Genomic DNA, 14,899 nt, shown 5'->3' on the forward strand with positions numbered 1-14,899 from the left:
TTGATGATGCTGTTAAGTCAACTTCATATAGACCAATTCATGGAATTGGCAAATAATAAAATCCGCCCACCCACGTGGATTAATAATTACGTTTTCTTCATTATGGGAGAACCCGATCAACGATAGCATAAGAGACCCATAAGGGCCATAACAGATTCTTCCCCATCCAGATTTACGAACACAGTGTAGCGGTCAGTTGTTGGAGGGTATGTTGATTTTTTTCAGGTCAAGAGAGCGTTGAGCAACAGACTCTTTCCCATCCAGATTCACCATATTGAAACTAATGCGAGCCTTCAAATAATTCAAATGTCCCTAAAATTCCAAACAGATAAAGATTTCATACTTGCAAACCAACCTTGGATAGCAGGACCGTACGTAATCCTTTGTGAAGATTGGAATTTTTTTATTCAACACCCACACAGTTGCTTTAATTTCTCACCCTTCTGGCTTCAAGTTCTTAATCTACCAAGATTATTCACCGATGAAGAGGCAATCAGAGATATCGTTGAAAGATCAGGCACAAGAACGGTGCTACAAATAGACCTAGAGAGTTCACCACCAAGAGCATATGTCATGATGGATCTGCACAAACCGTTCATGCCAGGGGTGATGTTGAGTATGGGTAACGGAGTATGGGTTCAGTTTGCATATGAAAATATTCCGGTGCTATGTTTTATCTGTGGATTCCCAGGACACGTCTTCAAAGACTGCACCAACTGATGAACAACAGGAGGTTCCCGGATTTTCCTTATGGGAAACTCAATGCAAAGATGAAGACTTCAACTTCAAGAGTAACAAGAGTAAACTACATGCATGAATACCGTGCTACACACCCAGCCATAGGTGAATCTTCAACAACTCGAGATGAACATGCAAAGGACCAAAGAGAAGCTGCTCAACAGGCTGCCGCTCAACCAGAAAAGATTGACATAGAACCGATCTAAGAAGTGCAGAAAGAAATGACTCAGGAATTTAGGGTTACAGAACCGGTTAACCCACCACCGTTCCCATCTCGGCTATCTAAATAAATGACTCGGCGTGGTCTTGCATGGAACCCGGTAAACCCGCAAAAGAAATCTGACAACGTAACTGCAACAAGCCAGACATCTCAGCCGCCGGAAGAATGCAATAAAGAACGTGCCCATGCAAAAACATCTGAAAAAGCATCTGCAATGATAAAGAATGTCGGGAAAATATCTGATGAGCAGGACCCACTTACTCCCACGTCATCAATGTCAACTCATACATCAAATGGACTTACTGCTCAAGTGAAGAATCATCAGAACCAACTGCATACCCAAGCCCAGGAAAAGCCCGGGAACAAAGGAAAAAAAAAGGCCCACCCTGAGGAAATCCAACCAACTGAATCTGTTTCTATGGATCAACAACAACACCCGATTCCGGAAACTTCACCCCAACCCAAAACAAAACCCGGTATCAATATAATGCTGACATTTTTCACTCCAGAGTATACTAAGGTGCTTTTGAATGAATTACAAAACAGGGATATGCAAGTGAACCTGCTGGTACATATGATCAATGGCAAGCCCGAGGTTACGGTAACCACTTTTTCTGCACCAAAGAAACACCAGGAAATTCAGAACCCATTGAGAACTTATAAAAGAAGGACTACCAGAATACCTACAAGGCTACCAGAACACCTGCTGATGCCTAATACTCCGGATTTCGCGGCTCAACCACCACCAGCAAAATCCCGCAAATATGCCTCTGTTAGAGCATTGCTCGGTCGAACTCGCATGCGTTGCTATCTCAAGCATGTTTGTCAATGTTAGTGATCAAAACTATAAGTCTTGATTTCTAGTCTACTATAGCTAAGTCTTGGACTAGGATAGAAAGTGTAGTTGAGCTCAAGAACTCCATGGCAATCATCATACAAGACGAAGGACTACTCAAGGAACTGGTGGATCTTCATCGACTAAAAGGTATGTGGAGACTTGAACTTATCTATCACTCAAAAGTCTATCTACTCTATCTCCTATTTTGAGACAAAAGTCATTTTGCTATATAGACTTTGATTATACACATTTGTTATTTCGAGCGGAGTTTATCTCTCCTATCTATTTCTCGAAATATGTGTTGGTAAGCTTTTGCTTTGACCAAGTTCATCTTTACCTAGTGACGAAAGTCATGACATGTTTCAATCACCTTGAAAATTTCTTACTTTGACGAAATGTCCTCTAAGAATGTTTTAATGGTTGAAATGAGAGTTTAGATTAAATAACCAATGATGGATATAAGCATTGTGTGGCAACACATATATGTATAAGTCATTTTTCCTTGAACCGAAGTTTGCGAACTTTGTTGATCAAGAAAACCGGAACAAGAGCTGTGAACTCAGTCCGCGAACTCAGTCTGCGAACCCAGTCCGCGAACTGGCGGAAGTTCTTGACCCGAGAAAATCTGCTGGAATTTGAGAACTCCTTCCGGGAACTTAAGTACGCGAACTAAGTCTGCGAACTTAAGATGGTTATATCTAAAGACGATTGTTTGTGAACTTATTTATATTAACTAAGGAATGCTAAATGCAAACCGTGGCTATATAGTTCATGAACCGATTCGAGTGAATCAAATCGTTTTTGCTTCGATTGTGTCTTGTGTAGTTAAATAAGATTTCCTTGCAATTGAACAACTCTCTAACTAGTTCATTTGAGTCATTTGAACTAGTTATGGTGAAGAATAACATGGTTGATATGAAAGTGCTCATATGGCTAACCATTGGTTAACTAACTACTGTTGAACCAACAAACGTTCATGTTTGGGTACAGTTACATAAACCCAAAATAGTACGTTTCATTTGTGTATAAAAATCTAAGTTTTCGATCTAACGGTTGAAAGATATTAGCTTGAATCTAATCAGGTTTTCATCTAACGGTGAATATTAAATACTTTGGTACCAAGCTAACATTGATTGCAAACCCTGATTTGAAAGACTATATAAGGGAGAACTCTAGCAACTGGGAAACCTAATTCCCCCACCTCCTGTGTGATACTAGTTGTATTAGCTAGAGTGGATTCTCCTTTAACCTTAGGTATCTTCTTGTAAACCAGGTTAACGACTTAAAGACTTCATTGGGATTGTGAAACCAGACCGATACTACTTTCTCGTAGTTGTGCGATCTGATCTTGCATCTTCTATCGTTTTGAGTACAATCGTAACGATTGGCTTGAGATTTATATCTCCGATAGGCAAGATATAAAAATAGTCACAAACATCTTCGTCTCATCGTTTGTGATTCCACAATATCTTCTTTCGCCGCGTCGATTAAGATTATTGTGAGGTGATTGATAATACTAGTCTGTTCTTCGGGAATATAAGTCCGGTTTATCAATTGGTTCCTGTTCACCTTGATTTATCAAAAGACGGAACAAAACTCGTAGGTATTTCTGTGGGAGACAAATTTATCTATTTTGTATACTTTTCTGTGTGATACAAATTTGTTTATTAAAGTCTTCGACTTTGGGTCGTAGCAACTCTTAGTTGTGGGTGAGATCAACTAAGGGAATCAAGTGCATAGTATCCTGATGGGATCAGAGACGTAAGGAGCGCAACTGTACCTTGAATCAGTGTGAGATTGATTGGGGTTCAACTACAGTCCAGACCGAAGTTAGTTTGTAATGGGCTAGTGTCTGTAGCGGCTTAATACAATATGGTGTTCAATCTGGACTAGGTCCCGGGGTTTTTCTACATTTGAGGTTTCCTCATTAACAAAATTTCTAGTGTCTGTGTTATTTCTATTCCACATTATGTTTTGTTATATAATTGAAATATCACAGGTTGTGCGTTGTATCGATCAATTGTGAAATCCAACCTTGGTTGTTGATTGGAAATTGATTGATCCTTGGATATTGGTCTTTGGTACCATCCAAGTTTATTATCCTTGTATTTGATAAAGACTCGCAAATTCTTATTTGCTTGAGTAAAGATCAAATCAAGCGAGAGAGATATTAACTCCTCAATATACTTTTCTCTAGATTGAGTCTGACTGTCTAGTTGATTCTCTAGAGAGTATATTGGAGTTTGTCCATAGATTGTTAAGCGAAATATTGGGTGTGGTTGTTGCACCCTCGCTTTTTCAGCCCCCATAGCGCAGTTGGAGATGCAACAGGCAGCAAGACCCATAGCACCAATGTTTGAAATACAAACCACGAGAAGCAGGAAACCGCGGAGTGCTAGAGGCATTTTTCAGCAGCCACAAAATGTCAGTGCTACAGAGACCACAACAAATCACAAGAATCACACAACTATGCAGCAAAACAGTGCAAAAGGAATCAACAATCCTACGTCTTCAGTCAGACCAGCTTGAAGATTATCCTTAGATGCAAAGACTATCACAGAAGTTGAACAAAAACTCGCGCGAGGTGTTGGCTTGAACCAACACCCGCAAAGGAAATGAGTTACATAGCATGGAACTGTCAAGGTATTTACAATGCCTTAACAATATCTAAATTATATAATTACACACGTAAATTTAGACCTTCTTTACTTTTCTTGTCTGAAACTTTAGCGACTGTTTCGCATATGTTTTTTTTTTTGGGAACTTCTTTAGGTTTTTTTTGGATCTTTCACTGTACCTTGTGAGGGACATAAAGGTGGCCTCTGCTTGATGTGGACATCCCATCTTAATGTCTCGGTTTTAGTTGCAACTCAGAATGTTATTCATGCCTACATCATACCGTCTCAACATCAATCTACACTACCATGGATGTTTACTGGCGTCTATGGACCTCCCCAACCAACTCCAAGCTAAGCATTCTGGCAAAACTTTGACAACATTGTCTCTCCACCAACTATTCCTTGGCTGCTTATGGGTGATTTTAATGAAATCATTGAACAACATGAAAAGAAAGGAGGCAGACATGTGATTGATAGTCAGGTTAGAATTTTTAACAATTTCATCAATACTCATGGACTTATTGATTTAGGCTTTCAGGGAGATGCGTTCACTTGGACCAACAACCAAATCGATGGAAACTTTACCATGGAGAGACTGAACAAAGGTCTAGCAACCCAACAATGACTAGATAATCACCCACAAGCATTACTCAGACATTTACCAAGAATAGGTTCCGACCATGCACCACTTCTGCTAAATGAAAGAGCAATGTCAAAAAGGCACACAAAAAACTTCTGTATTGAACACCTGTGGTTTCTGCATTCCCAAATGAAAGATATTGTTACTACATCCTGGCAACAACAATTTTCTCATGATGTCTTAGAAGATGTGGGACAAAATATTTTACTGAGGATGAAAGAAACAACCGTAGCATTACAACAATGGCACAAGCAAACTTTTGGTAACCTGTCTGAACTTCTCAAGGAAACGGAATTTCAAATCCAGCTGGCACAAAGTGTGCAACTATAACTGGCAATGAACTGACTTTCTGGCTACAACATGAAAGGGAGACTAGGAACTCGCACCTAATGCTTCTTCACTTCCATGATGAATACTGGAAACAAAGAGCTCGAGTTGAATGGTTGCAGAACGGACTCAACACTAGATTCTTTCACACAAAAGCAACTATCAACAACAGAATCAACCACATTCACCAACTACAAGATGCAAACCACAGATGGGTGTACAACCAAAGGCAAATTATTGTAATGATGGTTCAACATTATGAACAATAGTACATTGCAGAACCAACAATGATGGACATGCAATTATTTGCCAACGTGTCACCTAGAATATCACAATATCATTGCAACCAGTTGATGAAACCACCAACCATTGAGGAAATCCACAAAGCTCTGCTAAGTATTGGATCAGAAAAATCCCCAGGCCCGGATGGATATACAAGTAAGTTCTTCAAGACTTTTTGGGATACCACAAACCCACAAATCATAGACTTGGTGACCAATTTTTTTTGAGAATGTGGAACTAGCATCACCTTTCAACCACACCAACATCACACTCATACCAAAATCAGATAACCCAAATATGGCAAATGAGTTTAGGCCATTGGTCTTTGTAATGTGGTATACAAAATTATATCCAAACTGCTTGTGGATAGATTAAGACCAATACTACAATTCATAATCAGTCCTTACCAAAGTGCGCTTGTCCCAAACAAAGCAATCCATGATAACATAGAAATTTCCACTGAGATTTTCCACCACATTCGTTCTACACCACCAACAAAAAATCCTAAGATAGCTATGAAACTAGATATCAAGAAGGCGTATGATAGTCTAGATTGGGGTTCTGTGAAACAATAAGTTTGTGGATTATATAATGTTATGCATAACCTCTGTGACATACTCTATCAACATCAATAGATCTCCACAGGGACACATTAAACCAACAAGGGGACTTAGGCAGGGAGACCCATTGTTCCCATACATCTTCATTATGTGTGCTGAAATTTTATCCACCAATCTAGCAATCCTGGAAAATGAGGGCAGGTTGAAAGGACTGAGTATATCAACAAAAACTCCTCTGATACTTCATCTTATGTATGTAGATGACTTACTCATTACTTGTACAACGGATCAGAAGACTTGTGATAACCTCAACAAAGTGTTACACAACTATTCTACCTCAGTCGGACAAGCAATCAATTTACAGAAGTCAGTCATCACACACCATCTAAATACAACTCAAAGTACCAAGGAGTGTCTTTCAAAAGTTTTGAACATACCAACAACTCCCAATCCACCTAAATACTTAGGTGTGGAATTCAAGCAAGGAAGAAACTCTTCATCAATTTATAACTACTTCAAAGACTGGAAAGAAAGGCTAAAGGTTGGATGACGAAGTGTCTCAACCAGGAAGGTAGATGGTTACTCATAAATTCAAGTCTCCTACCAACAACTAACCACATTATGCAAACTCAACTGCTACCAGCCCATGTCCACCACAAAATAGACAAGATTGCAAGAAACTTCTTTTGGGGACATGACAAAGCAACGAAGAAAATGCATATGATTGGTAAAGAGAAACTCAATCTACCAATAAAACAGGGAGGACTGGGAATAAGGAATTCCAGGAAACATAATTTTGCGCTGCTAGGAAAACGGATTTGGCAGATACATGCTAAACCAGACACAATCTGCAACAACATGTACAGATCCAAATACATGGCAAATGAATCGATCCTGAGAAGAATTCCAGCACCACAAAATGAAGCAAGCCCCGCGTGGAAAAATCTAACAAAAATTGCTCCTTTTGTCCAGGCAAATTATGCAGTACAGATTGGAGATGGAAAGTCAAATACAATAAATGAGAACTGGATTCCCATGCATGCGAATCAGCCAGCTTTGGGAAACACTGGAAACAATTTGGTTAGTACATTAATTGTGAACACTCTTTTAATTGGGACACCATTTTGTTGGAACATATATTCCCAAGAGACATCAATAATACAATCAGAGCCATGCATCTTCCAAATCCCCCTTCACCCGAAAAACCAATTTGTCCTCCATGCCAAAAAAGGGACAATACACGGTAAAGAGTGGATATGAGGTGCTTTTACAAGCACAACCCTCATCATCCAATCAACCTCAACAGGCTAGTACCAACCACACGGAAAAACGGTACAAAACCATTTGGAAAGCCGACTATCCCCCAAAACTCAGACTTTTCCTCTGAAAAGTCAGCCATGATGGATTACCTACGTTTGAAGCTCTTCACTATAGGCACATACTCAACACCAACATATGTCCTATTCGCAACCTACAACCGGAGACAATCCAACATTGCCTTTTTGAACGCCCCATGGCCAAAGTGGCATGGGAACTTTTGTGTAGACATGCCAATAGTAATGCACCACAACACAATGCATACAATGGCATTGTACTACCACCACACCCACTACCAACTATCATCTGCCAACAACAACAACACAGGAGGGAAAAAATGCATAACATGCAGCAAGGAAGAGGAATAACATCAACTCCAACACTACAACCACCGATAAATTTTGAAGACTTCCTGAAAATGCATGCATACAAAAAGGAACTCACACTGTGTTGTTTCATGATATGGAATATTTGGTTAGCGAGAAACGCTAAGGTGTACAACAACATGATCCAAACACCACAACAAACTTTCCATATATCAGTGCTGCTGAGTCAAGAGTACGAATGGGCTACACAACACAACATATTCACACAGCCTGTAGCAGGACAACAACAAAGAAGAAACACTACAACCATATGGATTAAATGGAACACACCACCAACAGATTGGATGAAAATTAATATGGATGGAGCAAGCAAGACTGACCTACAAGGTGCACCAGAGGCAGCATGAGCAGGATGGATATACAGAGATATACAAGGCTCAGTTATCATGGCTATGACATCACCAATTGGAAAAACAACGTCACTTATGGCGGAGACATGGGATTTCTTCTTAGCAGCTAGGATAGCAGTTACCGAAGACTGGCAAAACATACACTTCGAAACAGACTCGACAACTTTGTTGAATCTAATTGTACGAGAACATTCAGAGGCTCCATGGATCATTCAAACTATGCTGCAGGAAATACGAGACCATCTGCAACAACTACGAAGATATGTGGTTACACACACGTACATGGAAGCTAACCAGGCAGCGGATGGACTTGCAGACTTTGCGGCAAAGAAGCAGCTACAAAACGGAAATGGCAGCACCAACAGTATATCGACAAACATTTGGGAACACACCTGCCCTGATTTCCTCAATGTAATTGTAATGAATGACTCAATGGGGACCCCCTATCCCATAGAAGTTCTTGTTTAATAAAATAAAGGAAACTTCTTCTTTTCAAAAAAGAAAGAAAAAAGAAACCCCTAACATAAGTCAGGATGCACGGTGTTTGAACTTGAGCCGAGGGCGGTTGAACAAGGGTGGCCAATGGGTAACTTGTTAAGGGTTCTAATTTGAAACATTATAAATTTATCCATTTTCACTCACACCATTCCGGTCTTTATTTTCTAATTTTTCAAAAAGAATCTTCTAATTGTTCTTTACAATTCTTACTAAGAGTCTAAGAACTAGTTTACAAAATCAAGAGCATCATAAACGTTATAAAGGAAAAAAGAAATTAAAAAGATGAAAGAATACCTCCGCTTGTTCCAAATGTTGATGATGATCAAATTGTGTTGTTGAGTTTGGTTCGCCGAATGTAGTTGTTGATCAAGACTTATTTCCATGTCATATGTCAGCGCGTCAAGACCAGTCTGGATATCATAGCATGAGAGGCATATATAAAGACTCAAATCATGTTATTCTAACTCTACCCCCTCAAGTCTGAGAGAGAGTGGATATATATCATTGGTGTCAGTTTCATTTTGTAGATCACAAAAACACAACCACTTTATTGTTCAAAATATTAGTAGAAAGGTGGTGGCCTACAACGCACACATTCCAGCTTTTGGACTTTGAAATTGGTAAGTTTATTAAACCAAAATTAATATTTATTTTTTGTAAATTACTGATTAAATCAAAACAATAAACAATATCATTGTTGTTTTAGGAATTACTCTCATTGATTTGTCATTTGTGGAATACCAAGTGGTGTCGGATTCTTAATACCATTCAACCAAAACAAACGAGTGTAACATCAAAATGGAAAATGGTTCTTCCATTGTCTTGTAAATCCAATGTATGGATATGATCATAAAGTTTTGAAAGAAGGTAGAATACACTATTCTGTGTTGAAGGCTTTCCTACTATATAATTAGGGCTCAAATAATGAAGCTGAATATCATGAAAATGAAAGGGTATTTGTGTTCTGGGTATTGGGTTAAATATTCTTTCCTAACTCAACTAGTATTTTAATAGTTGGTTGGCTTAAAGCGTTACGAAATCTGGATGATGCACCATATTATGATTAGGGGACTGCAATTTTGGCATAAATGTACGACGGCCTTGATAGAATATCCGTAGGGGACAAAAAATTAAATGGTTTCTGCGCATCATAGAAAATCATGGTCAAATACTAAATTATGAATTTACTTCCAATACTTGTTTGATACATACTATTATGTTGGTAAACCAATTCTTAAGGATAAAACCCAAAGAGTTCCAATGGATATATACTCTAAGAGCAACTGGGATAATAACAATAGTAAATACATATGCTTTTTGTTTTTGCTTAAAGAAATCAACAACTTGAAAATGCAGGGGTACCAAGTACACACCTAACTTTTTCGTTCGGCAACCTGTATGGACAAAACTTAATACAATTGCAAGTAGACCAACTGAATCATCCTTGAAAATATGTGCATAGAGTTTATAGGCACAGAGTCCGTGAAACTTATTTTTAAGCATAGTACTTGGACGATCTCTAACCTCTACTCAATCAATATGTATATAGACACAGAGTCCATGAAACTTATTGTTAAGCAGAGTACTTGAGCGATCTCAAAAATCAATATCCAAGATCAATCTATGTGTATCTAAATAATCCAATTGGAATTATGCCAAGTAATTAAACTTGTTATGTATCTTTCAAGATCTACAAGAACTAGTCTCGTAATTGATTACAATTAAGCAGATGTATCTACTTAGATTGAACATGTACAAACCTGTGTAAAACCGATTATAAATATAAAAATGTAATCCGGAAAAGGAAAAACATAAGACACATGACTTTTTGTTAACGAGGAAACCGCAATAGCATAAAAACCCTGGGACCTCGTCCAGATTTGAACACCAAACTGTATTAAGTCGCTATAGACACTAGCCTACTATCATACTTCGGAGTGGAATGTAGTTTAAATCGAATCTACCCTCCAAGCGATTCAGTTACAATCGTGCTCCTTACGTCTATTGAACCTCGCAAGGCTCTACGCAATTCATTCCCTTATCTGACGTCGTCCTTTACAGCTTAAAAGTTGCTTTAGCCTCGGTGAATACTTTTGATACCAATCTTCCTCTAAGACACAAGCCTATTTGATTTTTCCGTTTAGATCAAATATCAAGGTAAGAAAATCTGTTTGCAATAGACAGAGGTAGCAAACGTCACAAATCCGGAACTTACGACTCCCGAAAAGCAGCCTAGATTCTTAACCACCTCTCAAGAACGATCTTCAAAAGATCAATTAAGATCAGTTTTCGGATATCTATCTTGAGGAATCACAAAATCTGTGACGAAAAGAACTTTAATTTGTGATTACGATCTATCTTGCCCGAAAGAGATTACAAAAACTTCAATAACAAAAAAGCAAGATCAGGATACACGAACTATGAAGGTAGACATAGTCGGACCTGGCTTCATGAATCCCCAAAGTGAAGTCTTTTAATCATAGACCTAATTATGTTTCTCAGAGGAAACCTAGGTCTATAGAGACGACTCTAGATTTAATTAAGACACAGAGTGTCAGGGATTGAATTTTCTAGTTGAAAGAGCATCTTTATTTATAGATTTTCTGGGACTAGGGGTTTCTTAGTATTCAAGCTAAAATAACTTGAGAATCAAGCAAACACTTTTAGGTTTTGAAAATACAATAGAAGAATATACACTAGGAACCGGTTCTGGAACCGTGTATAATGACTGTTCGGTTTGGTAAGTACGTCAAAGAACTAAAGCAATTTGATATTCATTTAAACACCTAAGAATTTAATCATGACGCACACACATAAGTGTTTGAGTGATCAATGAAATCTTAGAAGTGTTTGAGAGAGTTCTAGAAATGCTAAACATATTTAAAAAATAAGTCTTTGAGCATATACTAAAATATTGAATTGGGACAATTGAACTGTTAGACTTGTTCACGAGTCAGAGTGCAATGGTTCATGAACTCAGTTGACCACGGTTCATGAACCGGGTTTGTTGATGAGTGCCAAATAGTGCATTTTATATCGTTTTACTGGCAATTATCCCATATTTTGTGCTTTAAATTGCCATATCATCCCAAATTCTGCATTTTCTTTGTTTTCAAAAATAAATACTTTTACAATTTAATTTTATGTTTTTAGGTACTAAATAAAGCTTGGATGAATTGAGAAGCCAAAAGAGCATATGATTGGTGACAACGGAAGAGATACAACAAAGCTCCCGCTAGAAGGCAGTGAAGAATGTAAAGGAAGCATCGCGCAAAAAGTTGTGCAATCCATTTTCAACATATCCACAAGTGGCTTGCAAGACCTAAAACTAGCAGTGGGCTTGAAAAATTAGCTTTGAAGAAGACATGGGCCTAGAAGAAGATTTTCCAAAAGAACCCTAACCCAAAGTCTGATCCATTTCAAACCCGGTTCATCAAATCTCTACACCTGTTCAACACCCAGAAGCTGCTCAGCATCCAACAACATCTCCACACGGTACATCAACATCTGAAGCATCCTCCCAACACCATAACACCCTCTATTTCCTCCCATATTCGAACAGAAACCAAAACCATCTCCATTTCTTCACATCCATCTCCCCGACCATCTCTGTTCACAACCATCTTCCATCAAATCCATCTCCCAACCATCTCTGCTCACAGTCTCAATCAAACTTCTAATCTCTATGTCTCTCCATCTTATCTTCTCCCTTATTAGAAAAACAATAACCCTAGAAGCTAGGATTGAGAGAGATAAGAATAGGGTTTTCTTCAACAACTGGAAAATCAGGCTTGCAGAGATGAATTGAAGAAGGGAACTGTCAGAAAACGCGTTTTGGTGAGTGGGTATTATTTAATTATCGAATTGAAGTGATTGAGGGGAAGTTGTTGTATAAATAGAGCTTGATGTTGTGTTGTGGAAAATCCAATTTTAGCTGGATCAACTAGTTTTCATAATAAAATTGTGTTTTCGTCTTGTTCATCATGTTCTAAATTCATATGCTAGGGTTTAGATGAAACCCTTAATCATATGCTGAGATAATTCATGTTCCTGTTATTATTCTTGTTGTGCTTTGTTGATTTAGGAAGGATTAGTTAGCTAGTTGATCGAATTAGCCTGTGATTAGTTGTACTATAAGAAGATAGCTAATACTAGGTGTGAGTTAGTGATATTGGTTGATAAGTCCTCCATTTGATACATCATTTGAAAGGGACGAAAATATAACTTGAAAAGTATTGCCTTTGCATAAGGTGGATTTAATTGCACTAGTACTCTTTAACCCCTTTGTTTACAATCTTCTCTACTATTTCAGTTACTACCAAACATCTTGGTCGTATCGACACCTAAAAACAACCCCTTTTGGTGACCTCTTATTCAAATAAGTATAGATATACTTAGAGATCAACTCTACATCGCCCTAGTCTCTGTGGGATCGACCTGTGTTTGCTACGCGTACTATAGACGCTGTGCACTTGCAGTTAGACATGGTTGTAGGATTGTTTATGGATCTACCATTTGTCAACTGCTATCCTTTAATGCCAACTTTCAGATTTCAATTCACAACGGTTCGTGAACATTCCTCAACTGAACTTGCGGTTTACGAACTGGTTCGACAACCCTCATGTACTTCTGAAATTCATATATCTATGATTTGCGAACTGGTTTGCCAACCTTCCTTGAGTATAAATATCAGAAAGTTCGGTACTTCTCTCTTATGATGTTTGAAACATCCCCGCGTGATGAGATCATTTGCGTGGGAAATTTTCAATTGATCCACAAATTAATTCACACAATAAATTGTTTAGAACTAGTATTTTTAAGGATCGTTTAGCATCTTTGCTTAGAATCATATTTCGAGATTTTTAACAAGACAAGCTTGACTCGAAATTTCTTATTTGTAAACATACTAGAAGTCATACGACTTTGTCTTGAAAAGATAGAATGGTAATATAGTGAGTAAAATAGAATGATTAAGTCTTCACATACTTGATACAGTTATCCTCCAAATGTATTCGTCGATCTTCAGTCTTCAAGGGTGATGTCTGATACTCAACTACCAAATTCTAACCTAGTCTGAGACTTGACTTAGTAGACTAGAAATCAAGATAGAGTTTTGATCATCTAACATTGACAACAAGCTTGAGAATTTCTCTAACATAACTGACGAAGCACTCCTAAAATGTTATTGTTCATCCTTACATCGGTTTTATTTTGGGTTATTCACTACGAAGAGTTTTTTTTTCACCCCGGTATCCAACATAGGTGTTTGATATTTGGGAGAAATACTACCTTTTCTGTTACATAGTACTTCTGCAAAGGGGATTAACCCCCAAGACAGACTCATATCTATGGATCAGATTTTTATAGGTTAAGACAGACACCATGGCAACCATATAACAAAAAAGTTCAAATGAATATTATTGAAGCATAGTATCTCAAATGGTACCAGAAAATTCCAAATTCGGTAATTGGTGTTCACAATATGCACATATAAGAGTTTGATTTGTAGGTGTTTGCTTGAATGGGCCGTGATAAGTCTATCATTCCTTGCCAGCGCCTCCAAAAGAACCATGCTTAATGACCTATCCCACGTATGAAATTTCTTTATCATGTCCATCGAATATGTTTTAATTAGATTGGGGGTTTCCAAGTATAACATCACAAGGAGAGCCAACCACGATCCAAATATGGAACATACTAATCGTTATTACAATGTAGATACCATTGAAGATCAATTGAATCTTGAGTGTAAAAATTTATGGTGAATAAATCAACAAATGACGTCTTTGCATTTGCACTTGATTTCTGAAATGGAAGGTGGATACCACCCCGTTTTGATTGAGTTCAATTTTAAATCCTGATGGTGGTGCAAATTCTGGCGGTACTTCTTGTCACCATGAGTCATGTCACGACAATGAGAAAGATACATACTGAAGTAAAACCATGCCTGCGACAAACCATCAAGTAATTCAACTATAACCGAGATTATTTTTTGCATCATTTTTGACCTGGAACTATAATGAAGGTTATCATCCTGTTGCACCACAACCAACCGCTTATGCTTTTCAACAATATTGGAAATGTAAAAACATTTTCCAAAAATTTTAGCAAGTGGAAGTATCCCG

General features: G+C 38.0%; 1 protein-coding gene across 1 annotated transcript; it reads left to right on the forward strand.

Annotated features, from left to right (window-relative positions):
• Window positions 1-8,312: 8,312 nt before the first annotated feature.
• LOC113294589 lies at window positions 8,313-8,744 on the forward strand. The gene has a single exon (XM_026542975.1). The coding sequence runs from the start codon at window positions 8,313-8,315 to the stop codon at window positions 8,742-8,744; it is 432 nt and encodes a 143-aa protein (XP_026398760.1).
• The last annotated feature ends 6,155 nt before the right edge of the window (window positions 8,745-14,899 follow it).

The sequence above is a fragment of the Papaver somniferum genome, chromosome 7 (genome assembly GCF_003573695.1).
Source record: "Papaver somniferum cultivar HN1 chromosome 7, ASM357369v1, whole genome shotgun sequence".
Taxonomy (NCBI): Eukaryota; Viridiplantae; Streptophyta; class Magnoliopsida; order Ranunculales; family Papaveraceae; genus Papaver; species Papaver somniferum.

What these genes read in the sequence shown, in the direction of transcription:
- LOC113294589 (XM_026542975.1), top strand. Translation starts at nt 8,313, where the DNA reads ATGGCTATGACATCACCAATTGGAAAAACAACGTCACTTATGGCGGAG.